General features: G+C 52.3%; 3 protein-coding genes and 2 long non-coding RNA genes across 14 annotated transcripts in view; 3 read left to right on the forward strand and 2 right to left on the reverse strand.

The window, feature by feature from the left end:
- The window catches only part of ERCC1 (ERCC excision repair 1, endonuclease non-catalytic subunit), a 21,408-nt gene extending 13,344 nt beyond the window's left edge, over window positions 1-8,064 (forward strand). For all 4 annotated transcript variants that reach the window (XM_082438820.1, XM_082438819.1, XM_082438818.1 and 1 more), the window contains 4 exons: window positions 5,760-5,859; window positions 7,269-7,340; window positions 7,571-7,639; window positions 7,955-8,064. In XM_082438820.1, coding sequence (XP_082294946.1) covers window positions 5,760-5,859; window positions 7,269-7,340; window positions 7,571-7,639; window positions 7,955-8,008 — 295 coding nt within the window. In that variant the 3' untranslated portion in view covers window positions 8,009-8,064. The remainder of the gene's footprint in view (window positions 1-5,759; window positions 5,860-7,268; window positions 7,341-7,570; window positions 7,640-7,954) is intronic.
- Window positions 7-5,163, forward strand: LOC309649178. Its single transcript, XR_014256972.1, has 2 exons — window positions 7-1,973; window positions 2,307-5,163. It is a non-coding gene; the product is annotated as an uncharacterized lncRNA (long non-coding RNA).
- POLR1G (RNA polymerase I subunit G) lies at window positions 7,893-10,699 on the reverse strand. 2 transcript variants are annotated; one of them, XM_082438756.1, is made up of 3 exons: window positions 10,292-10,591; window positions 9,764-9,905; window positions 7,893-9,593 (listed from the first exon to the last, which is right to left on the reverse strand). In XM_082438756.1, exons 1-3 carry the CDS (start codon window positions 10,323-10,325, stop codon window positions 8,180-8,182), a joined length of 1,590 nt encoding a protein of 529 aa, XP_082294882.1. In that variant the 5' UTR covers window positions 10,326-10,591; the 3' UTR covers window positions 7,893-8,179. The 2 variants fall into 2 exon arrangements, with proteins under 2 accessions (XP_082294882.1, XP_082294881.1); XM_082438755.1 differs by lacking the exon at window positions 9,764-9,905 and having other exon boundaries at window positions 10,292-10,699.
- PPP1R13L (protein phosphatase 1 regulatory subunit 13 like) lies at window positions 10,646-26,678 on the forward strand. Of its 5 annotated transcripts, none has more exons than XM_082438630.1 (14): window positions 11,060-11,805; window positions 15,392-15,569; window positions 16,488-16,568; window positions 16,673-16,818; window positions 17,035-17,539; window positions 17,646-17,744; window positions 17,819-17,910; window positions 18,212-18,632; window positions 20,072-20,526; window positions 22,735-22,866; window positions 22,962-23,095; window positions 23,184-23,350; window positions 25,029-25,228; window positions 26,083-26,678. In XM_082438630.1, exons 3-14 carry the CDS (start codon window positions 16,514-16,516, stop codon window positions 26,119-26,121), a joined length of 2,445 nt encoding a protein of 814 aa, XP_082294756.1. In that variant the 5' UTR covers window positions 11,060-11,805; window positions 15,392-15,569; window positions 16,488-16,513; the 3' UTR covers window positions 26,122-26,678. The 5 variants fall into 5 exon arrangements, with proteins under 5 accessions (XP_082294757.1, XP_082294756.1, XP_082294754.1 ...); XM_082438629.1 differs by lacking the exon at window positions 11,060-11,805 and adding an exon at window positions 12,015-12,124; XM_082438631.1 differs by lacking the exons at window positions 11,060-11,805; window positions 15,392-15,569 and adding an exon at window positions 10,646-10,716.
- LOC309649171 lies at window positions 18,639-25,022 on the reverse strand. 2 transcript variants are annotated; one of them, XR_014256968.1, is made up of 4 exons: window positions 24,013-25,022; window positions 23,588-23,680; window positions 23,344-23,471; window positions 18,639-19,631 (listed from the first exon to the last, which is right to left on the reverse strand). It is a non-coding gene; the product is annotated as an uncharacterized lncRNA (long non-coding RNA). The 2 variants fall into 2 exon arrangements; XR_014256967.1 differs by having other exon boundaries at window positions 23,344-23,680; window positions 24,333-25,022.
- Window positions 26,679-27,878: the final 1,200 nt, after the last annotated feature.

Raw genomic sequence — 27,878 nt, forward strand, 5'->3', positions numbered from 1 at the left:
GTGAGATGGAGGCTCCCCTCCCAGGTCAGGCTCTATCCTGAGAGTTATGCCCCTTCTGCCCCCAGATCTTCCCAGCCCTTCTTCCTCCCATGAACTCCCTGTGTGAGTCTGGTCCAGACACTGCCTCTCTGGGCTTCAATTTCTTTATCTGTAAAGTAGGGTCTTAATATCTTTCTTATAGGGTTGTAGGCACAAAAGCAGGTGACGTACATCAAATCCCAGGACCACACTAGGCGTTTATGAGTTAGACATAAAATCTGGCTGAATAATTAATTTCAAGTCTAGGTTTCTAAAGACCATTTTGATTGGCTCTCCATAGGGAAAAGAAGACATCCCTTCCTCACACCATAATCAGAATGAAATCTTGATAATTATAGATACAAAAAGCAAAACTACAGTAAAAGTATTCAAAGAAATCTTATAAAATATATATATATTTATTATGATCCTGTGGTAGGGAAAGTCTTCCAAAACAAGACCCAAAACCTAGACACCATAAAGGAAAAGGTTACCCAATTTGAGTAAATTAAAATTTTAAAACTTCCAGATGGTAAGAGATCCTGTAAACAAAGGTAAAAGACAAGTGACAAACTACGAGAAAATACTTGTTATATATAAAACAAACACTTACGATCCCTAATTTATATATGTATATATAAATTTTATATTTATACAGTTCAAATATATATAAATGTTTATATTCATAGGAATGTATTTAAACATTTATTATATATTTACGTGTTATGTGTATATATATATATGTATACATATATATATATACATATATATATATATATATATATATACACATATAAAGAGCCTCTTACAATTCAGTAAGAAAAAGATAGCCCGATTTTTAAAAGTCTAACACAGGTTGCCAAGAACACATGAAAAAACTATCAACCACACAGCTTATCAGGAAAAGTAAATTTTCAAAGAATGAGGTGTTATTTTTCACCCATTAATTTGGTGAAAACGTCAGGTGGATAATATGAAAGGGGCACCTGCATGTTTGGTTGGCAGGAGACTTGATTGGCTATTAAAACAGAAAATAGACATACTTTTCAATGCAGAAATTCCCCCACTAGGAATATCTCCCCTTCGATCATCCCTCCTTGGGTGTGCAAATCCACAGTGGCGTGGGCCTTCCTGGCACCATCCGTGCAGTAAGCTGCAGGACCAAACAGCATGATATTTTAATTTACTTATAAAAGGAAGGAAAATGAGCCATGCTTATGAACAGATACAGATGTGAATAAACTGAAGGGGCTCCAAGGGGTCCAAGCTGTGAACAGTGTTGAACCTTGGGAATGGCCCAAGGGGAGGTCCTGAGGGGAGGGAGACTTCTATCCTCTGCCCTTCTCTTTTCTTCTGAATATGTAATGGTTAGTTTCTTTTGTTAAAGAATAGGTAGCATATTCATGTAGTTCAAAACTCAGAGGTGATTATATATATACTATATATATAAGTATGTGTAAGTATTGTAAAATGTAAGTATATAAATATTATAAGTGTATATAAGTATATATGAGCATATAAGTAATATATAAGTATAATATATACATTTATATAAGTATATATAATATATCTTATAAGTATATATAATATATACCTATATCATATGTGTATATATTAAGATATATAATCACTTGATTTTTGAACTACATATATAATATATATATATATATATATATATACCGTTTTTATATTGCTTTCAGATACTGTATATGTGTATACAGTATATATATAAATGGTAGTATATGCCCTTAAAAGTCTCTCTCTTCTGCCCCTTCCCGCCCCCACTACTCCCCTCACCCTTACAGGTCACCATTATTGTTGGTTTCTTTATTTCCTTCCAACGTTTCTATAAAACGCAAACACGTGTGAAAACATCTTAATTTTCTTTCTTAGACAGAAGTAAGCCTAGTATATATACAGTTCTGTGCCCTGTGTGGTCATGTCATTATCTGGAGGTCTTTTCTTTTTTTTTTTTTTTTTTTTTTTTTTTTAAAAATTCATTTATTTATTTATGGCTGTGTTGGTGTGTTGGGTCTTCGTTTCTGTGCGAGGGCTTTCTCCAGTTGCGGCAAGTGGGGGCCACTCTTTATCGCGATGCGCGGGCCTCTCACTATCGCGGCCTCTCTTGTTGCAGAGCACAGGCTCCAGACGCGCAGGCTCAGTAATTGTGGCTCACGGGCCTAGTTGCTCCGCGGCATGTGGGATCTTCCCAGACCAGGGCTCGAACCCATGTTCCCTGCATTAGCAGGCAGATTCTCAACCACTGCGCCACCAGGGAAGCCCTGGAGGTCTTTTCTATATCAGTGTAGAGAGCAGCCTCATTATTTTTTACAGCCGTGTAGTATTCTAATATAGTGTCCACATAAAAAAATTAATAGACTTTTTTTAGAGAAATTTTAAGTTTATAGAAAAATTGATTGGAAAGTACAGAGAGTTCCCACATACCCCCTCTCCCCCTGCACACAGTTTCTGCAATTATTTATATCTTGTATTAATTAGTGCAGTACATTTGTTACAACTGATGAACTAATATTGAGATACCATTATTATTAACTAAAGTCCACAGTTTACATTAGGGTTCTCTCTTTGTGTTTACATGCTATGGGTCTTGACACAGGTGTGATGTGTCCATAATTACTGTATTTTACAGAATAATTTCACTGCCCTGAAAGGTCCTCTGTGCTCCCCCTTTTCATCCCTTTCTTCCCCCAGCCCCTGGCAACCTTTGACCTTTTTACTGTCTCTGTAGTTTTGCCTTTTCTAGAATGTCATATAGTTGGAATCATACTGTGTGTAGCTGAAATAGAAAAATCCACAGTTCTCCTCGTGTGTTTGGAAAACCCATTTCTTCATCCTGTGCGTCTCCTTTACTCCTCACACAAAGCCCTTCACTGCTGGCCACCAAATATGTGGAGGATTTCCCCCACACCAAGCAGTTCTCTGCCAGCTGGGTGTCCTACAGTTTAGCTCAGTTCTGACACTGTCTACCTGGAGATAACGTCAGATCCCACAGGTTAAGGGCTCGCAGCGCTGCCCCATCACACACACACTGCAGGCGCCAGCCCGCAAGCCCAGGTAATCCCCTGTGCTCTGAAGAGCCGGCTATAGGTCAGGACCTCCAATGACCCCTTCCTCAGGTTTGATTATTTTGCTAGCGCAGCTCACAGAACTCAGGGAAGCACTTACTTCTGCTTACCAGTTCATCAAAGGATATGATAAAGGACACGGATGAAGAGGTACATAGGGCGAGGTCTGGGAGGGTCCTGAGTGCAGGAGCTTCTGTCCCTGTGGAGCCGGGGTGCGTCACCCTTCCTGGCGTGGATGTGTTCGCCAGCCTGGAAGCTCCCCAAACCCCGGTACTAGTGTTGGGATTTTATGGAGGCTTCTCACGTAGGCATGATCACTTATTAACTCCATTTCCAGCCCCTCTCCCCTCTGGAGGATCGGGGGTGGGGCTGAAAATTCCAAGCTTCTAATCCTGGCTTGGACTTTCTGGCTACCAGCCCCCGTCCAGGAGCCATCCAGGGTCACCTCGGTGGAACAAAAGATGTTCCTGGTGCTCTTATCACTTAGGAATTTACAAGGGTTCGGAGCTCTGTGCCAGGAACAGAGGCCAACATACATTTTCTGTTAGCTCACAGTAGCCTTTTCAGATCGGCTTCTTTCACTTAGCAACAGGCTTTTTTTTTTTTTTTTTTTTTTCTGGCTTCGTTGGATCTTCGTTGCTGTGCACAGGCTTTCTCTAGTTGCGGCGAGTGGGGGCTACTCTTTGTTGCGGTGCGTGGGCTTCTCATTGCAGTGGCTTCTCTTGTTGCGGAGCATGGGCTTCAGTAGTTGTGGCACGTGGGCTCAGTAGTTGTGGCTTGCGGGCTCTAGAGCGCAGGCTCAGTAGTTGTGGCGCACGGGCTTAGTTGCTCCGAGGCATGTGGGATCTTCCCGGACCAGGGATCAAACCCGCGTCCCCTGCATTGGCAGGCGGATTCTTAACCACTGTGCCACCAGGGAAGTCCTAGCAATAGGCTTTTAAGGTTCCTCCGTGTCTTTTCATATCTTGGTAATTCATTTGCTGTTTCACCTATATAGTATTTTCATTTTCAGCTGTATAGTATTCTACCGTGTAGATGGACCAGCTCTGTAGCCCCCTAACGGTGGACGCTTGGGTGGATTTCCAAGCTTTTGCTGGTACCAGCAACACTCCCACTACTGCCCTGAACCCCAGGAATGGGTATTTAGGCCAAAGGGTAAATGGATTTGTAATTCTGTGCCCTCCCTGGGGGTGTGTTACCTCTATACTGTTTGACTATTTGGAAAAATGTATTTATGTATTAACTGTATATTAAAACAAAAGCAAGTATAAAAATTGTTCTTTTTGCTGTGGGAAGTAGCACAGTGGAGTATAGAGAGCCCAGCCAGGTGAGACAGACCCACTGAAGGAGCTGTCTCTCCTCCTTGCCAGCCGTGTGATCTTGGGCAACGCTGGTCTCAGTTTCCCGCTCCGTGTAATGGATTGAAAATAACTGCCTTACAGGATCTCTCAGGAGAGCTTCTGAACATAAAGGGCTTTGGACAGTGCCTGGAATGCAGCTGGGACCCCACACAGGGAATATTTCCCATGTCTTTACATCCAAACTGGGGAATGTTTTGGACCCATTAAGTAAATGAGATCGGCTCCGTCTGCGGATGTGGAAGGACATCCTGATTGTACTGTGGAGCAAAAGTGAAAGCAAGGAAGCGGATACAGCATGCTAACTTGTGTGTCCTGAACAAATGATTAATAACAATAACAATAATAATCCCCGCTGCAGTGAGACAAAGCAACAAAGCCCATGGAAAAAACACAGAATTAGAAAAATGAGTGTTTCTCTCAAAAATATACATCAACGTTTAATCAACAAACATTGCTCACTAGCTAGACTTTGAAGGCTAAGAAAATGCCTCAAGACAAATACTTTATTTCCACTCAACTCAATATCCTCAAGTTCCAAAGAGAAAAAAGACTAGCTTTTTCCTGTTCCTTTATTCCACACACAGTCCCTTTTAGTGATTTAGTTGTTTCAACTACCTTTGAAACAGTTAATTACGTGTCAAAAAAACCCCAGTGCCTAATAGGAAAATGAATGGCGATTGTGAAGTCGGGTTAGTTGTGGTAAAAGATTCAGCAGTCAGGGTCCGGAGCTTTTTCCTTTTGAAGGTGCGCTACATGAAAAACCTTCAAAGCTCCATTTTTCTTGGTAGTGGGAGCTGACTGCTTCGTGAGGTTGTCTTCCTGTGGTTGGGAAAAGAAATGGTATTTTTGGTTTTTCTCTCTCTCAAACCTGGCCAAACTCTCTGTGTCCCGACCTCCCTCCCAGAAGAGCTAACATTTCTTAAATAGACTTCTAAGCGCCAGGCATGGCACTTAGCGTGGACTTGTTTAATTGTCAGCTTAATTGTCAATTGTCCCCCACTTTACAGATGAGGAAACCGAGGCCCAGAGAGATGAAAACCATTGGCCCAGGGTAACTCAGGTGGGAGGTGGGGCCTGAACCTAACTGGTCAGGCTCCCAACCTCTGGCCCTTAGCCAGAAAAGATGTGTTAAGATGCACCCACCAAGCAAGGGTTACCGCCAGGGGACATTTTGGGGGAGGTTGAGAACATTCATTTCTCTATACATTAGAGTTTGGAATTCTTGGAGTCAGCAAATGAAATTAATCTAAAACATGACCCCCCCTTCCCCTGACCCGAATGTCTCTCACCCCAGCCCCGAGGAGGCCGGGCGGTACCTGGAGACATACAAGGCTTACGAGCAGAAGCCGGCGGACCTCCTGATGGAAAAGCTGGAGCAGGACTTCGTCTCCCGGGTGAGGCCACCTCACCTCCCTGCCTGGGCCTCCCCCCAGCTCCTCCTTGGGGGTCTGAGCTGCAGTTCTGATCTCGAGTCATACCTTTCCCTCCCCGACCCCACCCTCAGCTTCCAGTCCCTTCTCCTGCCCAGACAGCAGCTAGAGGGGTCTTCCTAAGCACAAACCTGATCCTGCCCTCTCCTGCTCAAAACACCCCCGTGGCTCCCCAGTGCCCTCACCATGCTCTCCAAGGCCTTGCCTATTTGACCCGGCAGCCCCGTCTGCCCCCTGCCCCCGCATTCTGTCGCTTCTCTGTGCCTGTTCCCTCTGCCTTGATTAGCTGCCTAATCCCATCTTTGCCCCATCTCAGCTCCAATGCTTCCTTCTCCAGGAAGTCCTCCCGGATCCCCAGGCCAGGTCAAGGGCCCCCCGCTGGGCTCCCTCAGTCCCAGCCCTATCTGGGTCAACATGTCTGGAACTGATTTGTCTCCCGAACTGGACTGGGAGCCCCAGGAGGGCAGGGCTGGGGTGTCTCGATCCCTGCTGTGTCCCTAGCACCACTGAACACTCAGTGCTCAGGGAATATTTGCTGAATGAATTGTTGAATCTGGGCTCCAATGATAGAGTAATGGAGGATGTCCACAGCCACCCCTGAGGTGGGTACTATGAGGACCCCCATTTGCCTGCAAACAAGAGGCCCAGAGAGGTCAGTTCCCTTGCCCAGGGTGTCACAGGGAGTAAGCAGCGGGGCCTGGTTTTCAACTCGGGTCCAACTTCAGAGCCTACGGTCTGCCCCCGGGGCAGAACCAACTCAAGATAAATGGCGTTTATCTTCGAATCACATGGCCAACACCCTCTCAGCTAGTTGGGAATCACTCTGAGATAACCTTTATTTTTATTTTTTTTAAATTAATTAATTATTTATTTTTGGCTTTGTTGAGTCTTTGTTGCTGCGCACGGGCTTTCTCTAGTTGCTTCGAGCAGGGGCTACTCTTTGTTGTGGTGCGCGGGCTTCTCATTGCGGTGGCTTCTCTTATTGCAGAGCACGGGCTCTAGGTGAGCAGGCTCAGTAGTTGTGGCTCGCAGGCTCTAGAGCGCAGGCTCAGTAGTTGTGGCGCACGCTCAGTAGTTGTGGCGCACGGGCTTAGTTGCTCCATGGCATGTGGGATCTTCCCGGACCAGGGCTCGAACCCATGTCCTCTGCCTTGGCAGGCAGATTCTTAACCTCTGTGCCACCAGGGAAGTCCCTGAGATGACCTTTTAATCATCAGAACACATAATCAAAAAACATGCCCCAAAAGCATTTACTGAGCTCCTCCCGCATGCAGGGCAGTCTGGGGACACAGCAGTGACCCAGTGCCGCCCTCACAGACTCAGTCTTGTTCTCCTTTCTTCCAATCCACCTCTGCCCCCTCCTTCCCTTCCAGGTGACTGAATGTCTGACCACCGTGAAGTCAGTCAACAAAACGGACAGTCAGACCCTCCTGACTACTTTTGGGGTAAGGAACAATTCCCTTGTGCCGACTGGCATTTCTACCCCCTTTGCTTTTTGAGGAAGCCCCCTGCGTACTCCCTTCTACCACCCTGTCCCCTCCCCCATCCTTCCTGCCTCCCCTGCCCTCCTGCAGGATATCAGTTCCTTCCAGGAATATTTTACACCTCTGATCAGCTGGGGCAGGGGAGAGTTTTGTGTTCACCTCCCCTGATCATTCGCTCCTACCTTCCTCAGTCTCTGGAACAGCTTATAGCTGCATCGCGGGAAGATCTGGCCTTGTGCCCAGGCCTGGGGCCCCAGAAGGTAAGAGCCCTGGGAATGGGCTTGAGGGGTTGGGGGCAGGAGGGAGCCCCAAATAAATGGGACCTCAGACCCCAAAGTTCTGAGGTTTCAGAAGGCCCATAGTGCCTCTCCTGGGGAAAACCGAGGCCCAGAGAGGGTGTGGACCAGCCCAACCTCACACAGCCAGTCTGCGATAGAATCCAGATCAGCCTACTTCTCTCCTAGCCCCCCGAGTCCCCTCCAAGCTAGGAGAAAAAGAACCAAAATCCCACTCTGATGTGTCAAACAAATGGCTCATTTAATGACCGCTTCCTTTTCTTTCTCTCTCCCCTTCAGGCTCGAAGGTTGTTTGATGTCTTACACGAGCCCTTCTTGAAAGTGCCCCGATGACCTCTGCTGCCAAGGAGGCCCTTGGTGTAACAATAAAGCACTTTCCTGGTCCAGGCTCAGGCTGGTGTGGTCAGTGGGAGTGGGGGGTCTTCTCTGCTCTCGCCTTCTGATGGCCCAGGTGGCCGCCTTCAGCTTGTCTGAGTTGCAGTCATCAGTTTCCCTGGCGGAGACTTACACGGGATCCTGCTGAGGCTTCTTCTTCCTCTTCCTCTCCTGTCCCGTGGGAGCCACCTCCCCAGACTCGGGATTCAGCAGCAGCTCTGGCATCTCCTCCTGGGATGCTGTCTCTGGCACCTGGCTTTCCTGGCCCCGCTTTTTCTTCTTCTTGGTGGATGCCGGATCGGCCCCGGCCTCAGACTGCCCCTCATCTGGCAGCTCGGGCTCCATCATCTCACCTTGTGGGTTAATCATCTCAGTCCCTGGCTCTGTCGCTTTGTGCCCTCTTTCTTTCTTCTTCTTCTTCTTGGTGGATGCTAGAGCTGCCTGAGGCTCGGGCTCCATCACCTCTTCCTGTGGCTCCACCACCTCTGTCCCTGGCTCCATCATCGCATTTTGTCGTTTTTCTTTCTTCCTTCTCTTTTTGGGGGATGCCAGAACTGCCTCAGCCTGCGGCTCCACTTCATGTGGTAGCTCAGGCTCCATCATCTCCCCTGGGAGCTCCAGAGGTTTCATCTCTGGCTCTATAACCTCAGTCCCTGGCTCCGTCATCACTTTGTACCCCTTTTCTTTTTTCTTCTTCTTCGAGGACAGCAGTGGGATGGCTTCCTCCTGTGGCTCCATCTTCACCTGCAGCTGAGGCTCAACTATCGTCCCCTCTACCAGCTCCATCCCATCTGTCCCCTTCTGCTTCTTCCTCTTCTTGCTGGGGGATAGGACTGTCTCTTCCAGAGGCTCACTTTTAACCATGAGTTCCAGCTCCACTGTCTTTTCTTCTGACTCCAGCACCCCCATTTCTGGCTTGACCATTTCTACCTCTTTGGGCTTCTTTTTCCTCTTCTTGGTGGTGGCTGGGGACAGCGCTCCCAGAGGCTCCAACATCTCAGCAGCAGGCTCTGTTGCCAGTGGCTCTGTCACCTCCAGGTCTTTCAGCTGCTGCTTTTTTTTCTTCTTCCCCACATCCACCTCTGAGGACCCCAAAGCTGTGCCCACCTCCGGGGCCCCAGGCTCATTCACTGCCTCCTGAAGAACTGAGGCCTCTGGCACATGCCTCTTCTTTTTCCTCTTCCCGGAGGCCAGTGACTTCAACGCCAAGACTGACCCAGGCCCTGTGACTGGTGGGCTGCCTCCAAAGGCACAGAACCGAGGCTTCAGGCCAGGGGGGATCTGCGGCGGGGGATTTGCTGGAATGGGCTGCAGCAGGGTCCCTGTTAGGGATTCCTGGGGACCCTCCAAGATCCTCAGGCTGCCCTGTAGCGCCGGGGCACAGGTGAGTCCCCCTCCCGCCTCCGCTGAGGGGGCCAGCAGTGTTGCTCCTCCTCCAGCCTGAGGGCCACTGCTGCTGAGGACCCGGTAGCGGTGCCGCTTGCCTGCCAACTTGCCCTTCAAGATCTGGGAGCCAGAAAGAGGCACGAGTCGCCCATTGAGGCTGAAGGGAGAAAGGGGGAGGGCAGAAACTTGGTCAGATTCTTTTGGTGAGACGGGACAGCAGCTGAGAAGCAGCATTTCTGGGTTCCCCAGGAAAGCCCCTCTAAATTTCCCCCAGGTTCAGCCACTGGGGTGAGGAGTATTCCTGCTAAGTGGCATGGGACCACTCACCAGTCTGGGGCGAAGTCTACAGGGGCCTGGATAAGCCACAGTTCTGTGTCTGGGCCGGTCAACGCCTCCAAAGAGAAACGAGTGTGCTCTGAGGCTGGGGGAGTCGCAGTAAAGTTGGGGGGACAAGAAAACCGAGCAGCACCTGCAGAAGGGGAAACGGGAGTCTGCTGACACTTAACTGCTGGTCCAATCCTCCAGGGAGCCTATTGGTCCATTGGTCCCGACTTCCTGAGGGTCCCAATCCTCTTACCGCGACTTTCCTCTCTCCCGTCTGTCCACCAGAGGCACCTATATCCGCCGACCCAACCCTTGTTCTCTCCACTGCTGTTCCCGCCACCCCCCACCAAGATATCCTCTCTCTATCTTAATTCCCCGCCCCCCCGCCCGCCATCCCCCGGGGGATACACTCTCGGCTGATCCTGCCTCCGAGGACGTCCCTTTTTCCGTCCGAACGCTCCAGGGTACCCCTTTTTCTCCTCCCGCCAGACAACTCTCTGCACCCTGTCGGCCCGCCGTGAAGCAACTCACCGCCGGACTGGGTCCCCGCCATCCCGGGACCCATGCCTCAGACCTAGCAGCCAGAGCCACTCAGGCCCCGCCGCCGACCACGTGGAACCAAAGGGGTGGGGCCTCATCTGGGAGCGTCCATATGGCACCAGGGCGCGGGAGGTGTCGCTCGGAGCCCCCTCGCTGTGTGAGCACAAGTGGGGGAAATTTCCACTTGTGCACAGCAGACAACCGAGAAAGCCATCTTTTACGCAAAGTCTACTCCCAAAAGAAGCCGACTCGCCTGTTTGGCGGGAGTTAGAGCCTCGCCAGGTCCCGGCGGGTATCCCCACAGTCTCAGACATGATTTGCTCCAACGTTGCCTTAAAGGGGCAGCCACATTCACAGGAGGACCTACCCTTAAAGAGACAGGAAGATCGATTGGACTGAAATTCTTAAAGAGGCAGGTAAGAGTCTAGGTCGGCAGGACTGTGCTTTCAGTGTTACAATCCCTTCTAGGGAGGCCCAGATGCCTCAGAAGTTCAGAACTTGAGTGAGAGAGGTGGGAAAATGGAGGAATGGGGGTAATTCCTCCCGAGGGCGTTAACTACCAGCCAGGGGCGGGGCTCTGGGCTCCAGGGGAGCGGGAAATATAGGGGGAGGAGCCTGTGGATCTCGGGGCGGAGCCTCTGGACTCCCGAGCTGGACACGCGTGGGACGGTGCGGACTAAGGGGCGGGGCTGTGGCCCAAAAGACGGGTAGATGCCCTCGAGGATTTAGTCTCGTGCGTTAGGGGGACATTTCCAAAGGCTCTGAGGAAAGGAGAGAGAGTAGAAGTCCTGACCAGCGCCCCTTCCCTGCCCCGGGGTGCGTGTAAGCAGCGGCACGCGAACGCAGATTTGGGGGACACGCCCACGCCCCTTCGCACGGGGACCGCACAGCGTAGGGCGACGGGCGGAGCCGCGGGACGGTGGCTAGACAGGGTGATCCGACTGCATTCCTGACCGGTGTGTCAGCGCTGATTCCCGCCCCCTTGCCGAGATTTCGGATCCTACTTTAGAACTGGGGCGCCCACCTTCTCAGTGAGCCAGCGGCTGCTCAGAGAGGAGGAGGGTCAGGGGAAGAGGACGTGTTGCCTCCTCCGGGGATCGCCAGACAGTTCCCGCGCGTGGGCGAGACACCCGGGCCCTGCCCCTGCGGGCTCCGGGACTACAATTCCCAGAGGACGCGAGGCTGGGAGGTGCCCGACGTCGGTCGTGGAAGCTGCTGGGAATCGTAGTCCCAGCCTCCAACTTTGGGAGCCGTTGGTGGGAAATTCTGTAAAGATCCCAACCACCCTTTTTACCGACGGAGAGATTGAGGCTCAGAGACCCGAGGGGATACCGATTTTAGCGAGGCCCTCTTCTCGCCTTGGGGGCGGGATTTGTGAGTCTCCCCCAGCCTCTATATCCTTCTACCTCTTTGGTGGCGTCCAAATCTTCTTTTAAGAAGGGGGAAACTGAGCCTGGAGGAGTGGGGCAGGGACCCAGGAGTTCGTCTCCTGCACCCACAGCGAGGTAAGAGTCTGGATTCTATTTACGATTTACGTAGCCAGGTCACCCTTGGCCTTTCGACCTCGTCCTTCCTGTCTGTGAAATGGACTTTGGGTCAATCCAAATGGGAACATACCCGTCTACGTCCTGCCCCTCCGGGACTACAAGTCCCAAGGTGCTCGAGGCGACCCCGGCTCCCCCTCCCCTCCGGGACCCGCCTCCCTCCGGTACGAGTCACGTCGTCTAACCTGTTCCCGGCGCCTGCCCCGCCCCGTCCTCCGCTCCCCGCAGCCGGAGCCGGAGCCGGAGGAGGACCCCCGGTGCCAAGATCTGCCCCGGATCCGTGAGTTACAACCCCCGCCCCGGGGTTCAGCGGCCCCGGTGGAGCCCGACACTCGCGTTCCTGGGAGGGTCGGGAGGAGACTCGGACGCCAGGTCCCAGGGTGGAATTGGGGGACTTCAGGAACGTTAGAAAGCTAGAACTTGGATGCCTGATCTACTGGGCAGAAGGAAAAGGGGCTCGGATGCCTGAGTTCTTGGAATGGAGGGCTCGGACGCCTTGGTCCTGGGGAGACGTTCGGAGACGTTCGGAAACGTCGGGACGTTTCAGTCACTAGAAATGGGGGCTCTCGGAAGCCTGAGTCCTTGAGTAGAACTGGGGTATTGGATCTCTTGGGGAGAAATGGGAGACTCGGACTGCTGGGGCTCTGGAATGGGCGGCCATCCCTACCACCCTTCAACTGCCTTCTCGACCGAGCCTTTAGGTCTCCGAGCAGAATTAGGGGTGGGGAGGGGATAGTGGAACCCGGATTCCTGAAATGAAGCAGAACAAACACCCAGGGTCCCTCTGGAGGCTGTGTCCCGCCGTTCCCCCCACTTTCTGGCTCTGGGGTGGGGGCCAACGTGGCAGGAGGGAAGTAGGACAGGTCTCCAACCTCCCCTGTGCCGCTGCGCGATCCCCAACATGTCATTAACCGGGGCGTCAGACCTGCCTAAGCAGAGGAGGGACCTCCGCCCCAGGGCGCCCCCTGGCGGGGGCGGGGAACCTCCTATTGTCCCATAAAGGTGGGAGATATCTGGGATTTGCAAAGGGCATTCTAGAATCCAGGGCAGAATTCCAGAAGGTGTGGTTGGATTCTGGGGGGCTTGCATGGCGGGCACAATACAGCCATTACACAGAGAGGACGGAGGTAAACTGAGGCTTAGAGGTCACACTGGCAGCAGAGTTGGGGGTCAGGATTTGCCCTCCCCCTTCCTCAGCCGCTCTCTGGGCGTCGGGATACCATCCACTCCCACCGGATTTTCTGACTCACTTCTCTCCTAGGGCTCCTGGCCCTGATCCTGAGGTGAAAAATGTCACCTCCACTCCCATCTGTCTGACCTGAGGTAGTGTGGGAGATAAGGGAGGATAGAGGCTAATTCTGGAGGTGTGTGTCTGCCCTTGAAGCTGGGGGAGGGCAGGGCTTGGCACCTCCCTCCGCCCGACTCCCCCTTCTCTCCATCCCCATGAGTCACGTGAAGGGATTAAACAAGGGGTGGGGCAGAGGGTTCTGATGAAAGAGGGAAGAACTTCCTAATGTCTGGGCTTGAAGGGCATTTGGTGATAGCCTGAGATGAAATAAAAAATAATAACCGTGGCTGCCAAGACAGAGCTCACAGAGTGCCAGGCTCAGGGCTGGCAGGTAATGGATGGTTCCCATTGTCTACAGAAGTCTCCGGCAACTGCCCAAAGGTCTCATTTCCATTGAGGTTTGCTGAGCCCAGTCCAGGGAATGACTTCTTTCTAGTCCAATGGGGAAACTGAGGCTGGAGTGCGGGCACAACGCACACCCTAGGCTTTTGCCACCTTCTGTCTGGAATCTTCCAGGGATTCCTATGCCCTGGAATGGGCCAGAACTGGAGATGGCTAGAACTCAGGAAAGCAGGGGAGAATTTAGCATTCTGAGATCCAAGGGCTGAAGTCAAGATTCCAGGGGTTAAAGCTCGGGGCTTTTAGAATCTCAGAAAGATTTGAAAGGGCTGTTTTGGAGGAAAAAAATTACTTTGGTAATTTTACTTTGGTAACAGCCCTCAGTCTGTTCCAGGCCTGGGAATTAGGAATCTTATACTTGTGAACTTTATTTTGTACCCTTCCCTGTTCTAAACGCTATACATAAATTATGTCGTTCAAACCTCACACTTCTTTGAGGTGAAGGTTTTAATTTCCCCATTATACACACAAGGAAACTGAGGCACAGAGACGCTAAATAACTAGCCGAAGGTAGAGATTTAAAGAGAGGGAAGGCCCTAGCTCATTCCACAGACGTCCACAGAGGGGGGAAACCAAGTCCCAGACAGGGTGGGGCCTCTCCCAACGTCTATCTATGCGGACGGAGCTGGAGGATTCCAATCTGGGTATTCCCAAACCAGCCTGGCGCTCTGACCCGGTTCCTACTCAGGATGATTCCTCCAGGAACCCCCCACCCCTGATTATTAACCCCAAAGAACCGGGCTGGGGTGCAGAAGATGCCGGGGAAGGAGACCTAAGGGCGGAGGAGAGGGGAGCCCGGCGGAGAGGACGTGGGGGTGGAGGACAGGGGCCTGGAGGAGAGGCGCGGCCCTCGCCACCCTTGCCCCCCGCCGAGCCCCCGCTCCCCTGCCGCGGGAGATGCGGCACCTGCCCGGGCCCGCCGCGCATTCCCCTGCTCTGAGCTCAGGAGCTGTCTGTCCGCCCCGCTGCGGTCGGGCCGTGACCTGGAGCGTCCCCTGGCGGCCCTGACGCCCGTTTCGCCCGCCTCAGACCCGGGACGGGCCCACGCCCAGCCTTGGCATTTCCTTAGACCCAGAGGTTGTAAGGGTCTTAGAATTTGGGGATCATGAAATCCCCCAAAGAACCATTCGCTACCAGAATGCTGGCCCTGGAGGTAGCATAGATTGTTCATTTTTATATTTTAATGAACACAGAGGGTTTCCTGTGTATCTCTGAGATTCTAAAAGGCGCAAGTTTTGATTCCTATAGTCTCTCCTTCCCCTGCCCCGCGCCCGGCATGCGGGGTCTTACCTGGACCAGGGATCGAACCCTGTGCCCCCTGCAGTGAGAGCTCAGAGTCTTAACCACTGCACCGCCAGGGAAGTCCCCTATAGTCTCTACTTTTTGAGGCCTCAATTCTCAGAGCCTTAATTCCTCTTGCACCTTCTGGCCAGTTGGATCCTCACAACTGTCCTCTGAGGTAGACTGCTATTTATCCTCATTTTACAGATCAGGAAACTGAGGCAGTCTTGTCAGGTGGGACAATGGTGCCACCAGATTTGAACCCTCCTTAATTGTGCTTTTAGCAACTCCGCTATACCAGACATTCACCTAGACTTTTAGGACTTCGGAATCCTGGGATAGATAGAAATCAGTGCAGGAAGACAGAGAAATCTAGGCTAGCCAAAGTGGAGAATTCTAGAATGTTCCAAAGATAGAATCTTGGACTGAGAACTTTCAAACAATAGACTCTCAAGCTGAGGGTTTTAGCCTCTATAGAAATTTAATTACAACCTCAAGGTCCTTATAATTTCAGAATCTAGGCCTCTGAGAGATTGAGGAGGCCTCTCAGAATAGCTGATTTGCCTCCTCCTTTCACAGTTGGGGAAACTGAGGCTCAAGGAGTGGAGGGGACTCTTAGCCCACACAATCCTAACACACCCAAATGAGCCACCAGCCCCAACAGGTTCTGTTCCGAGGCTTCCCAGACTGAGGCCAGAATCAGCATGCCCCAGCCTGCCCTGCTGCCCACGCCTGCACCCCAAGTCAAAGCTAAGTGGTCGGTTGGTGTAGTGGGGAGGTGGCAGAGCTGGCGGGCGTGGCGGCTACCATGGAGATGGGGATGGTGCTGGCCTGACTAGTTCCTGGTGGCCTGGCTCCTTCCCACTGGGTTGGCGACCACAGTGGCCCAGCCACCCCTGGCCAACTCCCTGTTCTTCCTGTTGACGCTGGGTCCGTGTGAACATGCTGAGTCTCCTCTGGGTGGGGACTCTGGGGAGAGAGAGCTGAGTGGTCCCCGTCCTCTGGAGCCCCTCCAGACTGACGGAGATGCCCCAGAATAACAAGTTAGGTCCAGGTGTGAAATCTAGTATGCTGACTTCTTGCAGGGTGACCTGGAACAAATGTTTCTGAGCCCCACTTTCTTTTTTGCTATGGAGGTTTTGATCATGGGATAAGGTATTAGCTGTAAAGCACTTGGCACAATTCTAGGGGGCAGTGTTCTCTCAATAAATGGTTGTTTTATTTCATTATACCCTCGAGTAACTAGCAAAGGTCCTGGCACATAGTAGGCAGCACCATCATTATTTTTAAAAAGATCCCCAGCATCTAGCACAGTGTCTCTTGGTCCCTAGTAGGCATTCAGTAATTGATAGTTATTATTATTGCATCCTCTGTTCACTATAATGTCTGTCACATAGTAGGTGGTTAATGGATAATTGTTGAAGGAATGATCACGTCTTATTAGGGCTGAGGTAGAGAGATGGACCAGGAGCCACGGAAAGAGAGTGAATTGTCCTGAGCCTTCCCGGAGGGCTTTGCAGGAGTTGGCATTTCCCAGCAGGGAAAGTGTTGGGTCATAGCGCTTCCAGTGGAAGGAAGTAGGAGAGTAAAGGCACCGTCCCGCTCCTCAAGGTCCCAGGTTCCCTGTGGGTGGGCTCTGAGCAGGCTCTCCCCCGCCCCGCCTCCCCAAACGCAGGCGCCCCGCTGCGGCCAGCCGGCACCATGGACAGCGAGGCGTTCCAGAGCTCGCGGAACCTTCTGGACCTGAACTTACAGTGTGAGCTGGGGTAGGGGGCGGGGCGGGGCCCTCGGGGCGGGGCGGGGATAAGGCGGGGCCCTGCCCAGAAATCCGGGTCCTCACTGCTACTCCCGGCCGCCCAGCTCTAGCCACGAAGCACATGGACCTGAAGCAGGTGGAGCTGGACATGGCGGCGGCCAAGGTGGACGAACTGACCAAGCAGTTGGAGTCGCTGTGGTCAGACTCGCCGGCGGCGCCTCTTGGCTCGCAGGCCAGAGCGCCGGCTAGGGTGAGCCTGCTTGCCCTGGTCCCCACCCGGGCCCCCAAAGTCAGGTTCTTTCCTCCAGTAGTTCAGGCAAGCCTGTCCCATGGGGCTGTGCAGGCTGTGGGCTATTTAAAGGCACTTGTGGGATTAGTGGAAGTGGGGATCAGTGAAAGTGGACGTGACCCACCAACCCTCTACTATTGTTTCCTTTGACCCCTCAATGTCCCGACCTCCCTACAGCTGTCCCGGTACAGCCTCAGCCCTGTCCCCGAGCCCTTGGGCAGCCGCGGGTCCCCTAGGAAGGCAACCACCGACGGCGCAGACACCTCGTTCAGACGCTCCGAGAGCGCCCCGGCTCAGCTCCCCTACAGCTCGCTGTCCCCTAAGGGCCGGCCGTCGTCACCGCGCACCCAGCTCTTCCTGCAGCCGGATGCCTACGGCAGCCCGGACCGCGCGCCCTCGCCCCGGCCCCGCGCCTTCGATGGAGCAGGCAGCCCCCTCGGCCGTGCGCCTTCCCCTCGCCCCGGCCCGCTCCGACAGCAGGGTCCCCCCACGCCCTTTGACTTCTTGGGCCGTGTCCGCTCTCCCCGTGTCAGCCCCCTGGCCGAAGGGCCCCAGGCCTTCTTTCCCGAGCGCGGGCCCTCGCCTCGCGCCCCGACCGCAGCCTACGATGCGCCGACTGCCTTTGGGAGCCCCCTGCTGGGCCCTGGCGTCAGCGCCTTCGCCCCACCTCTGCGCGCGCAAGGTGAACCAGGGGGCCGAACTTGGCGGGTGGGAGTGGCGCAAGGTCCGGGACCAGCTTCGGCCCCCCCCGCCCCCCCGCCACATCCTCATGGGCAACCTCTCTCCAGAAGACCTAACGCTTCGGCGGCGGTCCCCCAAAGCCTGGAACGAGTCTGACCTGGACGTGGCGTACGAGAAGAAGTCCTCGCAGACAGCGAGCTATGAACGTGAGTGGTGCGAGGCCAAAGGAGTGGGGGACCCGGAGAGGCCTCCCCAGACCCTAATGATTCCCGCCTCACAGGACCCGATGTCTTCGCGCGGCCTGCTTCACCAGGCCTGCAGCTGTTACCCTGGAGAGAGAGCAGCCTGGATGGGCTGGGGGCCACCAGGAAGGTGAGGGGCCGGAGGGGGCTGGTGGGCAAAGGTGGAGTCAGGGCTAGTCTTCCCCTCCTGGCTGCTCCCGCAGTTTCCGTACCCTTCCCCAGGGTCTTCCTTTATCCTGGATTTCCATCCCCTCCCTGACCCTCTTTCCTTTCCCTTCCTCTGTCTTCCCTCCCCTCCTTCTCTCCCTTCTCACCTTTTGCCTTTACCTCCCTCCTCCTTTCCTCCACTCCCTTATCATTCACTCCCTTATGCCTATCTTCCTCCCACCTGAGCCCCTTCTATCTTCCTTCCTTCCCTCTTTCTCCCCCAGGACAACGTCACCAGCGCCACTCTGCCCCGCAATTACAAGGTCTTCCCTCTGGCCAACGACAGGCGTTCTGATGTGGACAGCTACCGCCGATCGCTGGGCTCCGCGGGGTCATCAGGCACTTTGCCCCGAAGCTGGCAGCCTGTCAGCCGCATCCCCATGCCTCCTTCCAGCCCCCAGCCCCGAAGTGCCCCCCGCCAGCGCCCCATCCCCCTCAGCATGATATTCAAGCTGCAGAATGCCTTTTGGGAGCACGGAGCCAGCAGGGCCATGCTCCCTGGCTCCCCCATCTTCTCTCGAGCTCCCCCGCCTAAGCTGCTTCTCCAGCCCCAGCTGCCTCCACAGTCCCAGCCACAACTACAGCTTCAAGCCCTTGCCCCAGTCCCCCAACCCCCTCAAGAGACTTGGTCCCCTGTGAGTGAAGGTGAGTCAGCAATGGGGGTTCTGGAGGGATGGGTGAAGGGAGGACAGATGGCTGGGGACCAAACCAGCTTGGGGTCCCATCACAACCAAACACCTGTTTCCAGACATTGTCCCTGCAGAGAGCAAGGCCAGATGAGCTTGGGGATTTGCTCAGGAACTAGGGATAGCACAGTGCTTAAGCATGGACCCTGGAGTCAGACTGGCTGGCTCCACGCTGTGTGACCTTTGGCAAGTCAGTTAACCTCTCTGGACCTCAGTTTCCTTGAGTGTAAAACGTGAATAGTGATAGAACCTACCTTATTGGGGTATGGTACTAGATTATTTAATCCATATAAAGTCCTTAAAATAGGGCCTGATGTATAGTAAGCCCCCAGTAGCTATCATATTAATCTTATAATTATTAGTAGTTTTTGGTGTGAGACCAGCGCAGGGCCTGGATTTAAGCAGAGTGGGTTTTGATCCCCTCTCTACCATTGACATGCTGTGTAACTGAGGATAAATTAATTAACCCATCTGAGCTTACATTTTCTCATCTGTGAAGAGAGATTAATAACATTTACTTCATAGATTACGATGGACAGTCAATGAAATCATGTATAAAATGATCATTGTATATTTCTACCTGCTTTAGAAGCTCTGATAGAGAGCCAAGAAACAGAGAGAAGAGACCAACAAGTACCAAGATTCTAGTCCCAGCAATTTTCTTTCTTTCTTTCTATATTTATTTTTGGCTGCCTCGGGTCTTCCTTGCTGCACGCGGGCTTTTTCTAATGACAGCAAGCAGGGGCGATGTGCGGGCTTCTCATTGCGGTGGCTTCTCTTATTCTGAGCCCGGGCTCCAGTAGTTGTGGCGCATGGGCTCAGTAGTTGCGGCAGACAGGCTTAGTTGCTCCGCGGCATGTGGGATCTTCTCGGACCAGGGATTGAACCCGTGTCCCCTGCATTGGCAGGCATATTCTTAACCACTGTGCCACCAGGGACGTCCTCAGCAACTTTCTGCCTGAGATGTTAGGAGAGGAAATTCTTACAATCTTAGAAAGTCAACTTTATCATAATGGTAGGAGCAGAGATTCTGGAGTCAGATAGGACTGAGTTCAAATCCCAGCTGTGTGGCTTTAGGCAACTGACTTGCCTTCTCTGAGACTCAGTTTCCCTTTCTGTAATAATGAGATGTTAGCCATATCAACGTCACAAGGTAGTGGAGAGAATTCAATGATAGGCATGTAAAGCACGAGGCACATGCTAAGTGCTTGTTAAATGGGGGATGTCATAATTGTCTATTATTCACAACCCAGGGAAAGTGTAGCCCAGAGAAAGCAAGGAACTGCCCTGAGGTCACACAGCAAATCAGGCATTTGTTGCAAGTCCTGGAAGTTGTGGGGAGGGAGTCTCTCGGGTCTCTTGGGACCACTCCTTTGATGGGGCTCTTGCTCCTTGTAGGCCTCCCCAAACCTCCCACTGAGCTGGAGCCTGAGCCGGAGCTGGAGGGGCTGCTGACGTCAGGGCTGGAGGCTGGTGATGCAGATGAAGACGCTGTAACTCGGCCCCTTAGTCCCACACGGCTGCAGCCAGCGCTGCCACCCGAGGCACAGTCAGTGCCCGAGCTGGAGGAGGTGGCACGGGTGCTGGCAGAAATTCCACGGCCCCTCAAACGCAGGGGCTCCATGGAGCAGAGCCCTATTGTAGCCCTGCCCCCCACCCACAAGAAGCAGTACCAGCAGATCATCAACCGCCTCTTCCATCGTCACGGTGGGCCTGGGAGGCCCGAGCCTGAGCTGTGTCCCATCGCTGAGGGACCTGAGGCCAGGGCAGGGCCCCCTGCTCCAGCCCCACCAGCTCCCATACCACCCCTAGCCCTTCTCCAGAGCAGCCCACCAGAGCAGCCACAGAGCATGGTAAGTAATATAGGAGAAAACTGGGGTATATTACTTAGCATATGGAAGCATCCCTTCCCTTTTAGGACAGAACCTGGAAATTGTACACATCACATCTGGCACATTCCACTGGGCAGGAATCCAGCTGCAAGGGAAGCTGGGAAATGTAGTTTTAAATCTAAGTGTACCTGTGCTCAGAAGAAAGGGAGAACATATATGGAGGGGCATTCAGAAGTCTTGGCCACATAGAGATTTTCTGTGCTCTTCTCCAGTAACCTGTCCCCCGAGGGCTTCCCTTCAGGAATCTTAGAGTCTTCCAACCTGGAACTGACTTCGTCTTGGCATGACAGAGGGTTTATTCTGGGGTCTGAAAAGCCTGCCTGAATCAAGGCAGTCACCATTTCTCTCCCTAGTTGCCACAGCCTCTCATGTCCGCCTTCTCTGGGGAGCTGCTCTCTCCTCTTACACCTCAGCAAGCCTGTGCCATGGCTAGAAATGGCCCACCCAGCCCTGACTCAAAATGACCTCTCAGTTCAAGTCTATGGTGTCCTCTGACTCTAGTCAGAGCTTCTTCCATTCAGATTTTCAAGAACAAGTCTCTGATCTCTGAGGCTGTGGGTGTCGTGGTTAAGTGCAGCAGCGGCAGAGCTAGGCTGCCTGGGTTCAAATCCCAGCTCCACCTTGGGCCAGACACATAGTCTCTCTGTGCCTCAGTTTCCTCATCTGTAGAATGGGGATGAAAATAAGCATAGGGTTGCTGTGAGGATTTAATACATTAATATAGTGCTTAGAATAGTGCCTGGCACTTAACTATTAACTATTATTATTGTTATCATTTGACCAGGGGCTGGTCTCCTGCTGATCTTGGTCTGGTTTCTGCATCGTGGCTTGGAGGGGGCGGGGTGTAGTCACATGGAACAATCCTGATTGCTCAGTGTGGGTAGACAGATGGAGGAGAACAATTCCCAGAGAAGACGTGGGGGCCAGGTGGACCCCAAATGCCTATTCCCAGGCCCTTCTGAGGGTGGAGCCAAGAAATGTTGAGGCTCAGGATCTTGAAATCAAGAATGGAAGAATGACAGTGTCTTGAAATGGTCAAGTTGCCTCATTGTAGAATCACAAAGTTCTGGCCACAGAGAAACCTGAACACTCACAGAATTCAATAATTAAATCCTGGCATCACAAACTCAGAAGAGTGAAATTTCAGAATTCCAGAACACTGAAGGTTTGCACAGGATCTTAGAATTAAAAAGTTAGTAACACAAACCCTGGTTATTACTGATTCTTGAAGTCCCCAGAACTGAAAATTAAAGACTCGTCCTTTGAATCTTAAATCATAGATTAGTGCACTAACATGTTATAATACAGAATTTTATTTAAGTGAACATTTTCCACTAGAAAGAAACACACAAACATAGTAACTAGGAAGAAATAGATAAAAGTAGAATAAAGAGGCCCAAATAACAGCATTCAGAGAGAACCACGATTAACATTTTGAGTATTTCCTTCCAATCTTTTGGAATGAAATTCTCACCATGAAATATTCAAGTTCTCAATCATAGAATCTTGGGAATGCAACGTCCTGGGTCCTCAGCAATTTGAAATGGCACAACTTAGCATTTCTGGACTCACACATATTGGAAACTTAGCATCAGAGAATTTTTAAATGAGTGGCTTGTGGGATCTTCAAATTCCAGAATCTTGAAATCATTGACATCGAAGACCAGAATCACAAATGCTATATGCAGAATAAATGAATTTTGTAGAATACTTGAGAATCAAAAATAAGAAGACACAAGGAATAATATGATAAATATTCTAATTCCAAACATCTGAAATTAACACTTGGTAACATCTTGTCATGTGTGCTTCCTAGCATTTTTTTTTTTTAATATATAAAAGAGAGGAAACTATGGATTGAATATCTGGCTTCCACAATCATCAGCCTCATGGTCTCCCAGCTTCCTCTCAGGTCTCAGGGCCCAAGATTCCAAAATCACCAGATTCCCTGAATGTTGCAGGCAACCAGAGGCTGTAGAACTGAGGGACCCTCCTTCCCATGGCCCTCTGGACTCAGGCTATGTACGTTCCTGGGTTCCAGTCTCAGCCCTGTCTAGTTGGATGAACTGGAGTGGCCGCCTGGTCCCTGAGCCTCTGTTTCCCCACTCTGAGGAATGGGTATATTAGCAATCCCCGCCAAGCCGCTGAAGCCCCGGTCCTGTCCCCCAGGAGATGCGCTCCGTGCTGCGGAAGGCCGGCTCCCCGCGCAAGGTCCGTCGCGCGCGCCTCAGCCCGCTCGTGCTGCTGCTGGACGCCGCGCTGACCGGGGAGCTGGACGTGGTGCAGCAGGCGGTGAAGGAGGTGAGTGCTGCCGGACAGAAGGGCGGGTGGGGTGGGGCGGCAGACGCTGGATAGCAGCCGCGGGACTGAGCCTCCCCGTCCCCCGGCCCGTCCAGATGAACGACCCGAGCCAGCCCAACGAGGAGGGCATCACCGCCCTGCATAACGCCATCTGCGGCGCCAACTACCCCATCGTGGACTTCCTCATCGCGGCGGGTGCCAACGTCAACTCCCCCGACAGCCACGGCTGGTGAGTCCTGACCTCGCGCGGCCGGCGTGGGGCGGGGAAGGCGCTGCGGGCCCCAGCGCGGCCTCTCACGCCTGCATCTCACGCCTAGGACACCGTTGCACTGCGCGGCGTCGTGCAACGACACGGCCATCTGCATGGCGCTGGTGCAGCACGGTGCGGCAATCTTCGCCACCACGCTCAGTGACGGCGCCACCGCCATCGAGAAGTGCGACCCCTACCGCGAGGGTTACACCGACTGTGCCACTTACCTGGCAGGTGCGAGGCAGGGCTGGGGCCCCTCGGTGGGCGGGCTGGGCCACCTCTGGGGGGGGCGTCGCGGGGACTGGGACGCCCAGCTGGTAGATGTTGGGCGGGGGAAGGCGGCAGACTGCGGCTCCTGAGAGAGGACGCGGGGCGGGGGGGGGGGGGGGCTGTACCAACCTTGTGGCAGCATCACCGAGGAGGGGCCGGCGGGATGGACCACCTGCAGGGGTGGGGCACTGGGCCTCCCACCTGGCAGGTGCAAGAAGGGTGTGTGGGCGCAGCAGACTGTGCCACCTTCGAGGGAGAGGGGGACAGGGGAACTGTGCCACGCAAGCTGGACACCTGTAGGGAGAAGAGAAGGTGTGGAGACTGCGCCGCTTTATCTGCTTTCTCGTCCACGGGGGTGGGGAGTTGGACGTTCCAACTATACCATCTACCTGGCCTAGGGCTGGGCACATGGGCTGTGCTACCTGTGGGAAATACAGCACCACACAGGTGAGAGGTGAGCAGGCCATGGCTTCTGGGGAGGAGCTTGGGGACTCTTCCACTCCTAGTGAGACACGAGGCTGTACCATATATCTCCGGGGCGGGGGGGGGCACATCACTTAAACAGGTGATGGGAGGAACTAGGTAGGCCATATCCTGGGGAAGTGCCTAGGGTCTGTAGCGCTCACCTGGAGGGGCCAACTCTATCATAAGGCGGGGTTGGGGACCTCAGAGAGTTGGGGTAAGGCAGGCTGTAGGACCTGGGGGTGGGACAATGTATTTGAGAGGTGAGCCTGGAGGGACTACACGACAGCCTGCTGTGCTGTGGCGGAAAGTGGGTGGGAGCCATGGGGCTGTAACACCTGCCTTAGTGGTGAGCAGCGGCAGGCCAGGACTGGACCGCTGGGGCGGGAAGTAGACCGTCCACTGAAGCTTTGGGAAGGGGGATTGTGACCACCTTTGTCACAGGTAGATGAAGCCTATGAGATAAGAAGATTGTACCTCCTACCTGCCTGGACTTGGAGAGTTCTGTGAGGATGAAGTAGAGATTGAACAGCACACTTGCGGGCGGAGGGGTGGTGGAGAGGAGGGGAAACTGGAACACGGTGGACTGAACCATTAAAGAGGGGGGAGCATGGTGGACTGTACCATCTGGAAAGGGGGCTAAATCCTTGATGGGATTAAAGGGGGGTTCGGGTGGCCTATACTATCTGGAAAATTATTACATCCTCTTTGAGACTTTATCTTTTGGGGAGGGGCGCAGTGTGCATTGCACCATCTGGAAAGGGGGAGTTGGGACCACTTTGTGGGGAGGAGTAGGGCTGAACCATCTGAAGGAGGGGTTGAGTCATCTATGGAGACTGTACCACTTAAGGGGGGTGGGGTGCAGACGACTGTACTTCTAGGAGTGATACAGGGACTTAACCAGATATAAGTGGAAATGGGGACCACTGACCCTGCCTCGGGGGTTGGTGGCCCGGCTTGATGCACGCCAGTGTTTTAGAGACTGTCAGTCCTGGCAGCTGACTCCAGCTCAGGCCCCCCTCTCCAGACAGGGGTACACAACTTTTCAAGTGGCCCATTCCCCAAGGTGAGGCTGGCGCCAAATCTCAGGGTCTGTCCCTGTCCCCAGCGTGTCGTATCCCTGAGTGTTCCCGGGCCCCCTGAACCGGGCGCTGACGATCCCTGCGGTTTCATGTTTCAGACGTGGAGCAGAGCATGGGGCTGATGTACAACGGGGTGGTGTACGCTCTCTGGGATTACAGCGCTGAGTTTGGAGACGAGCTGTCCTTCCGCGATGGCGAGTCGGTCACCGTGCTGCGGAGGGATGGGCCAGAGGAGACGGACTGGTGGTGGGCCGCGCTGCACGGCCAGGAGGGCTACGTGCCCCGTAACTACTTCGGGGTGAGCGCAGAAGCGATATTGTGAGGAAAGGGGTGATCCCACGGGAAAAAGGGCAAGAGAGACAGTGCATGACATTGGGGAGGAGGGGAGGTCAGAAGAGTCCATTATCGGTTGTGGGGAGGTGAGGATGAGCCCATTATAATAACGGGGGAGGTAAGGGAGAGCCCCTTTTAGTTAGGGGAGGAAGAGCCGCTTACTGGTGGTACTTCGTGGGGTACTCACCAGTACTGCCTTCCTAGTTATTTGATTGGTTCGTGCTCAATCAAATATTTTTATTATTCCTAATTATATTCATGGGGAGGTAAAGAAGAATGTATTCTAGCCAAGGGGAGTCATGAAGAATCCCATCTTGGTGATGGGGGCAGTTAAAGAATTGGGTATTACAGGCATGGAAGCTTTTGTTACACTGCATTGGGCAGGGTGAGGAAGAATCCATTAATAAAATCGCGGTAGAACTGAGGGAGATACTACTAGGTTAGCGGAGGAGACCAGGAAAATCCCATTATATTCCTGGGAGAGAAGACGATTCCTTTAATTGGGGAATAGGTGGAGGTGGGTCCCAACCAGACAGCCATGGTGGTAGGGAGAGGCGGGCGTCTTTTTTATGGCCGTATGGGAGACTCGGAAATACTCCATTTCATCAAGCCTGCTGCTGATCGGAAGGCTCCAGCTAGTGCTTGCAGCTGACAGGGGATTCTGGTGTAGTTTGGGAGATACTGAGAGAATCGATTAGGAAGGGATGGGAGGATGGAGACAGTCCACGTGTTTGGGGGTGGATCAGGTGACTGTATTAAGTTTGGGGTGGAATGAAGGGGTGGGAGCTCCTGGTGTCTGAAGAGCCTGTCTTCCCCCAGCTCTTCCCCAGGGTGAAGCCTCAGAAGAATAAGGTCTAGCTGGAGAGAAGGACTTTTCGAAGGGATACAGGAGAAAGCAGCAGCTGCCTTCATTCCAGAACTCCTCCTCCCTTACTGCTGCATCTCTCTGCGCCCCCAAATCCTTGCAGGGGCGAGGTCCTTGCCAACAAACACCTCTCTGCTTCCCTGGAAGCCCTGGGGAGAAGGAGAACCCCAGCTTTAAATTTAGAAAACTGCCTTAGCTGTGGGAGGTCGTGGTGGGGCTGGGAATCATTGGGAGCGAGAGACCCCCCCAATTGCCAAGTCACATCCTGTCCAAAGTGCCTCGTGCTCCTACTGCCCACCCCCCCCGCCCCCCAAAAGCTAGGCAACCCACCATCCCAGCGGAGCCTGGAGTGGGTCACCGCCACTGGATTTTCCCAGGAGTCACCTCTGCCACTATCTCTACCAACAGCCTTCAGGGGCCAGGTGAGGCATATTAGTCTCTATCAGCATCCCTGCCCCCTCTCTCCCCAGTCAAGTGCCTTTACACAGTGCCAGTTTTATAACAAAATGGGGACGTTCTTCATTATAAATAAAGGTAGTTTGCACAGAAATTGACTTCCTTCTCTTTGAACTCCGTTCTGACTTAATAATTCTCCTCATTGTTACTATTTTTGGTAAACCAGTCTTAAAGTAGCCCTTTTGGACGGGATTTCCCTCATGTGAATCCAATCCTTCCTCTTTCAATTATGCCTGCTTCTTTTTTTTTTTTTTTTTTGTAGCGTCTTGACCTTTTTTTCATGTTTTGGATTCTTCTTTTTAAGTGTCCTTAAGCTTAAAGACATAAAATGTTATAATTCTATCATCTGAAGTTTGGTGCCATCTCCTCCTGTAATTTGGTGTGTCTGCTGGTTCTCACTCATGGTGGCTTGTTTCCTCATGTGTATTGAAATTATGGATTGTGAGATCATCTTCAACAGGGCTTTATCTGCTGGAAATCCATGTGGACTTTTTGAGAGTCTGACCCTGAAGAGTGATTTTGGAAGAGTGATTTTGGAAGAGTGATTTTCCCCACTTTTTTATTTCATAAACTGCCCCTTGAAGATTTTTGACAAATCAGAAGCCTTTCTCTCTTCTGATTTGTATTTCTTTACAAATCATAAAACTTCAACATTGTCATTGTCTGCAATGTCCAAAACAACTCACGTGGGAATTTTAGTTATTTTTAGTTAATTTAAATTAAATAAAAATTAAGGATTCAATTCCTCAGTCACACTAGCCACTTTTCAAGTGCTCAGTAGCCACATGTGGCTAGTGGCTACCATTTTGGACAGTGCAGATAGAGAACATTTTCATCATCCCAGAAAGTTCTATTGAGTAAAGCTGATATACATTTCCATCATCCAGAAGTTCCATCGTGCCTCTTCCCAGTCAATATATGCATGCCTCCTCCCCATAAGGGGTAGCCGCTTCTATCACTGCCGATTAATTTTCATGAATATACTTTAAAAATCAAATGGTACTGGTACTAAGATATTTGTAACGAAGAAAAACAGTCCTCCTGCTACCTCTCCCTACTCCCATCTGCTTTCCAGAGGCTACTACTTTCAACTGCTATAGCTGTTTCCTCTGGTATTTTCTTGTATGTTTCTAAATATGCTGGCATTGCTATTTCTTGGTTTGTCAATTTTAGACATTCTCTACTGATTTCCTGGTATAGTAGATGAGGTTTGAGGTCTATTAATCTGACTCTACTTTCCCTCTCCTCAATGAAATCATAATTTTTATATCAATCAGTAGTTTTTTAAATGTTG

Source organism: Balaenoptera physalus (genome assembly GCF_965194825.1).
Source record: "Balaenoptera physalus genome assembly, chromosome: 19".
NCBI lineage: Eukaryota > Metazoa > Chordata > Mammalia > Artiodactyla > Balaenopteridae > Balaenoptera > Balaenoptera physalus.

What these genes read in the sequence shown, in the direction of transcription:
- POLR1G (XM_082438755.1), bottom strand. Translation starts at nt 10,614, where the DNA reads ATGTCTGAGACTGTGGGGATACCCGCCGGGACCTGGCGAGGCTCTAAC. An exon ending in GGCGGGGACCCAGTCCGGCG is followed by an intron (nt 9,594 to 10,291) that starts GTGAGTTGCTTC and finishes TTCTCCCTTCAG; the next exon opens with CCTCAATGGGCGACTCGTGC.
- PPP1R13L (XM_082438631.1), top strand. Translation starts at nt 16,514, where the DNA reads ATGGACAGCGAGGCGTTCCAGAGCTCGCGGAACCTTCTGGACCTGAAC. An exon ending in CAGAGCAGCCACAGAGCATG is followed by an intron (nt 20,527 to 22,734) that starts GTAAGTAATATA and finishes CCTGTCCCCCAG; the next exon opens with GAGATGCGCTCCGTGCTGCG. An exon ending in TCCCCCGACAGCCACGGCTG is followed by an intron (nt 23,096 to 23,183) that starts GTGAGTCCTGAC and finishes TCTCACGCCTAG; the next exon opens with GACACCGTTGCACTGCGCGG.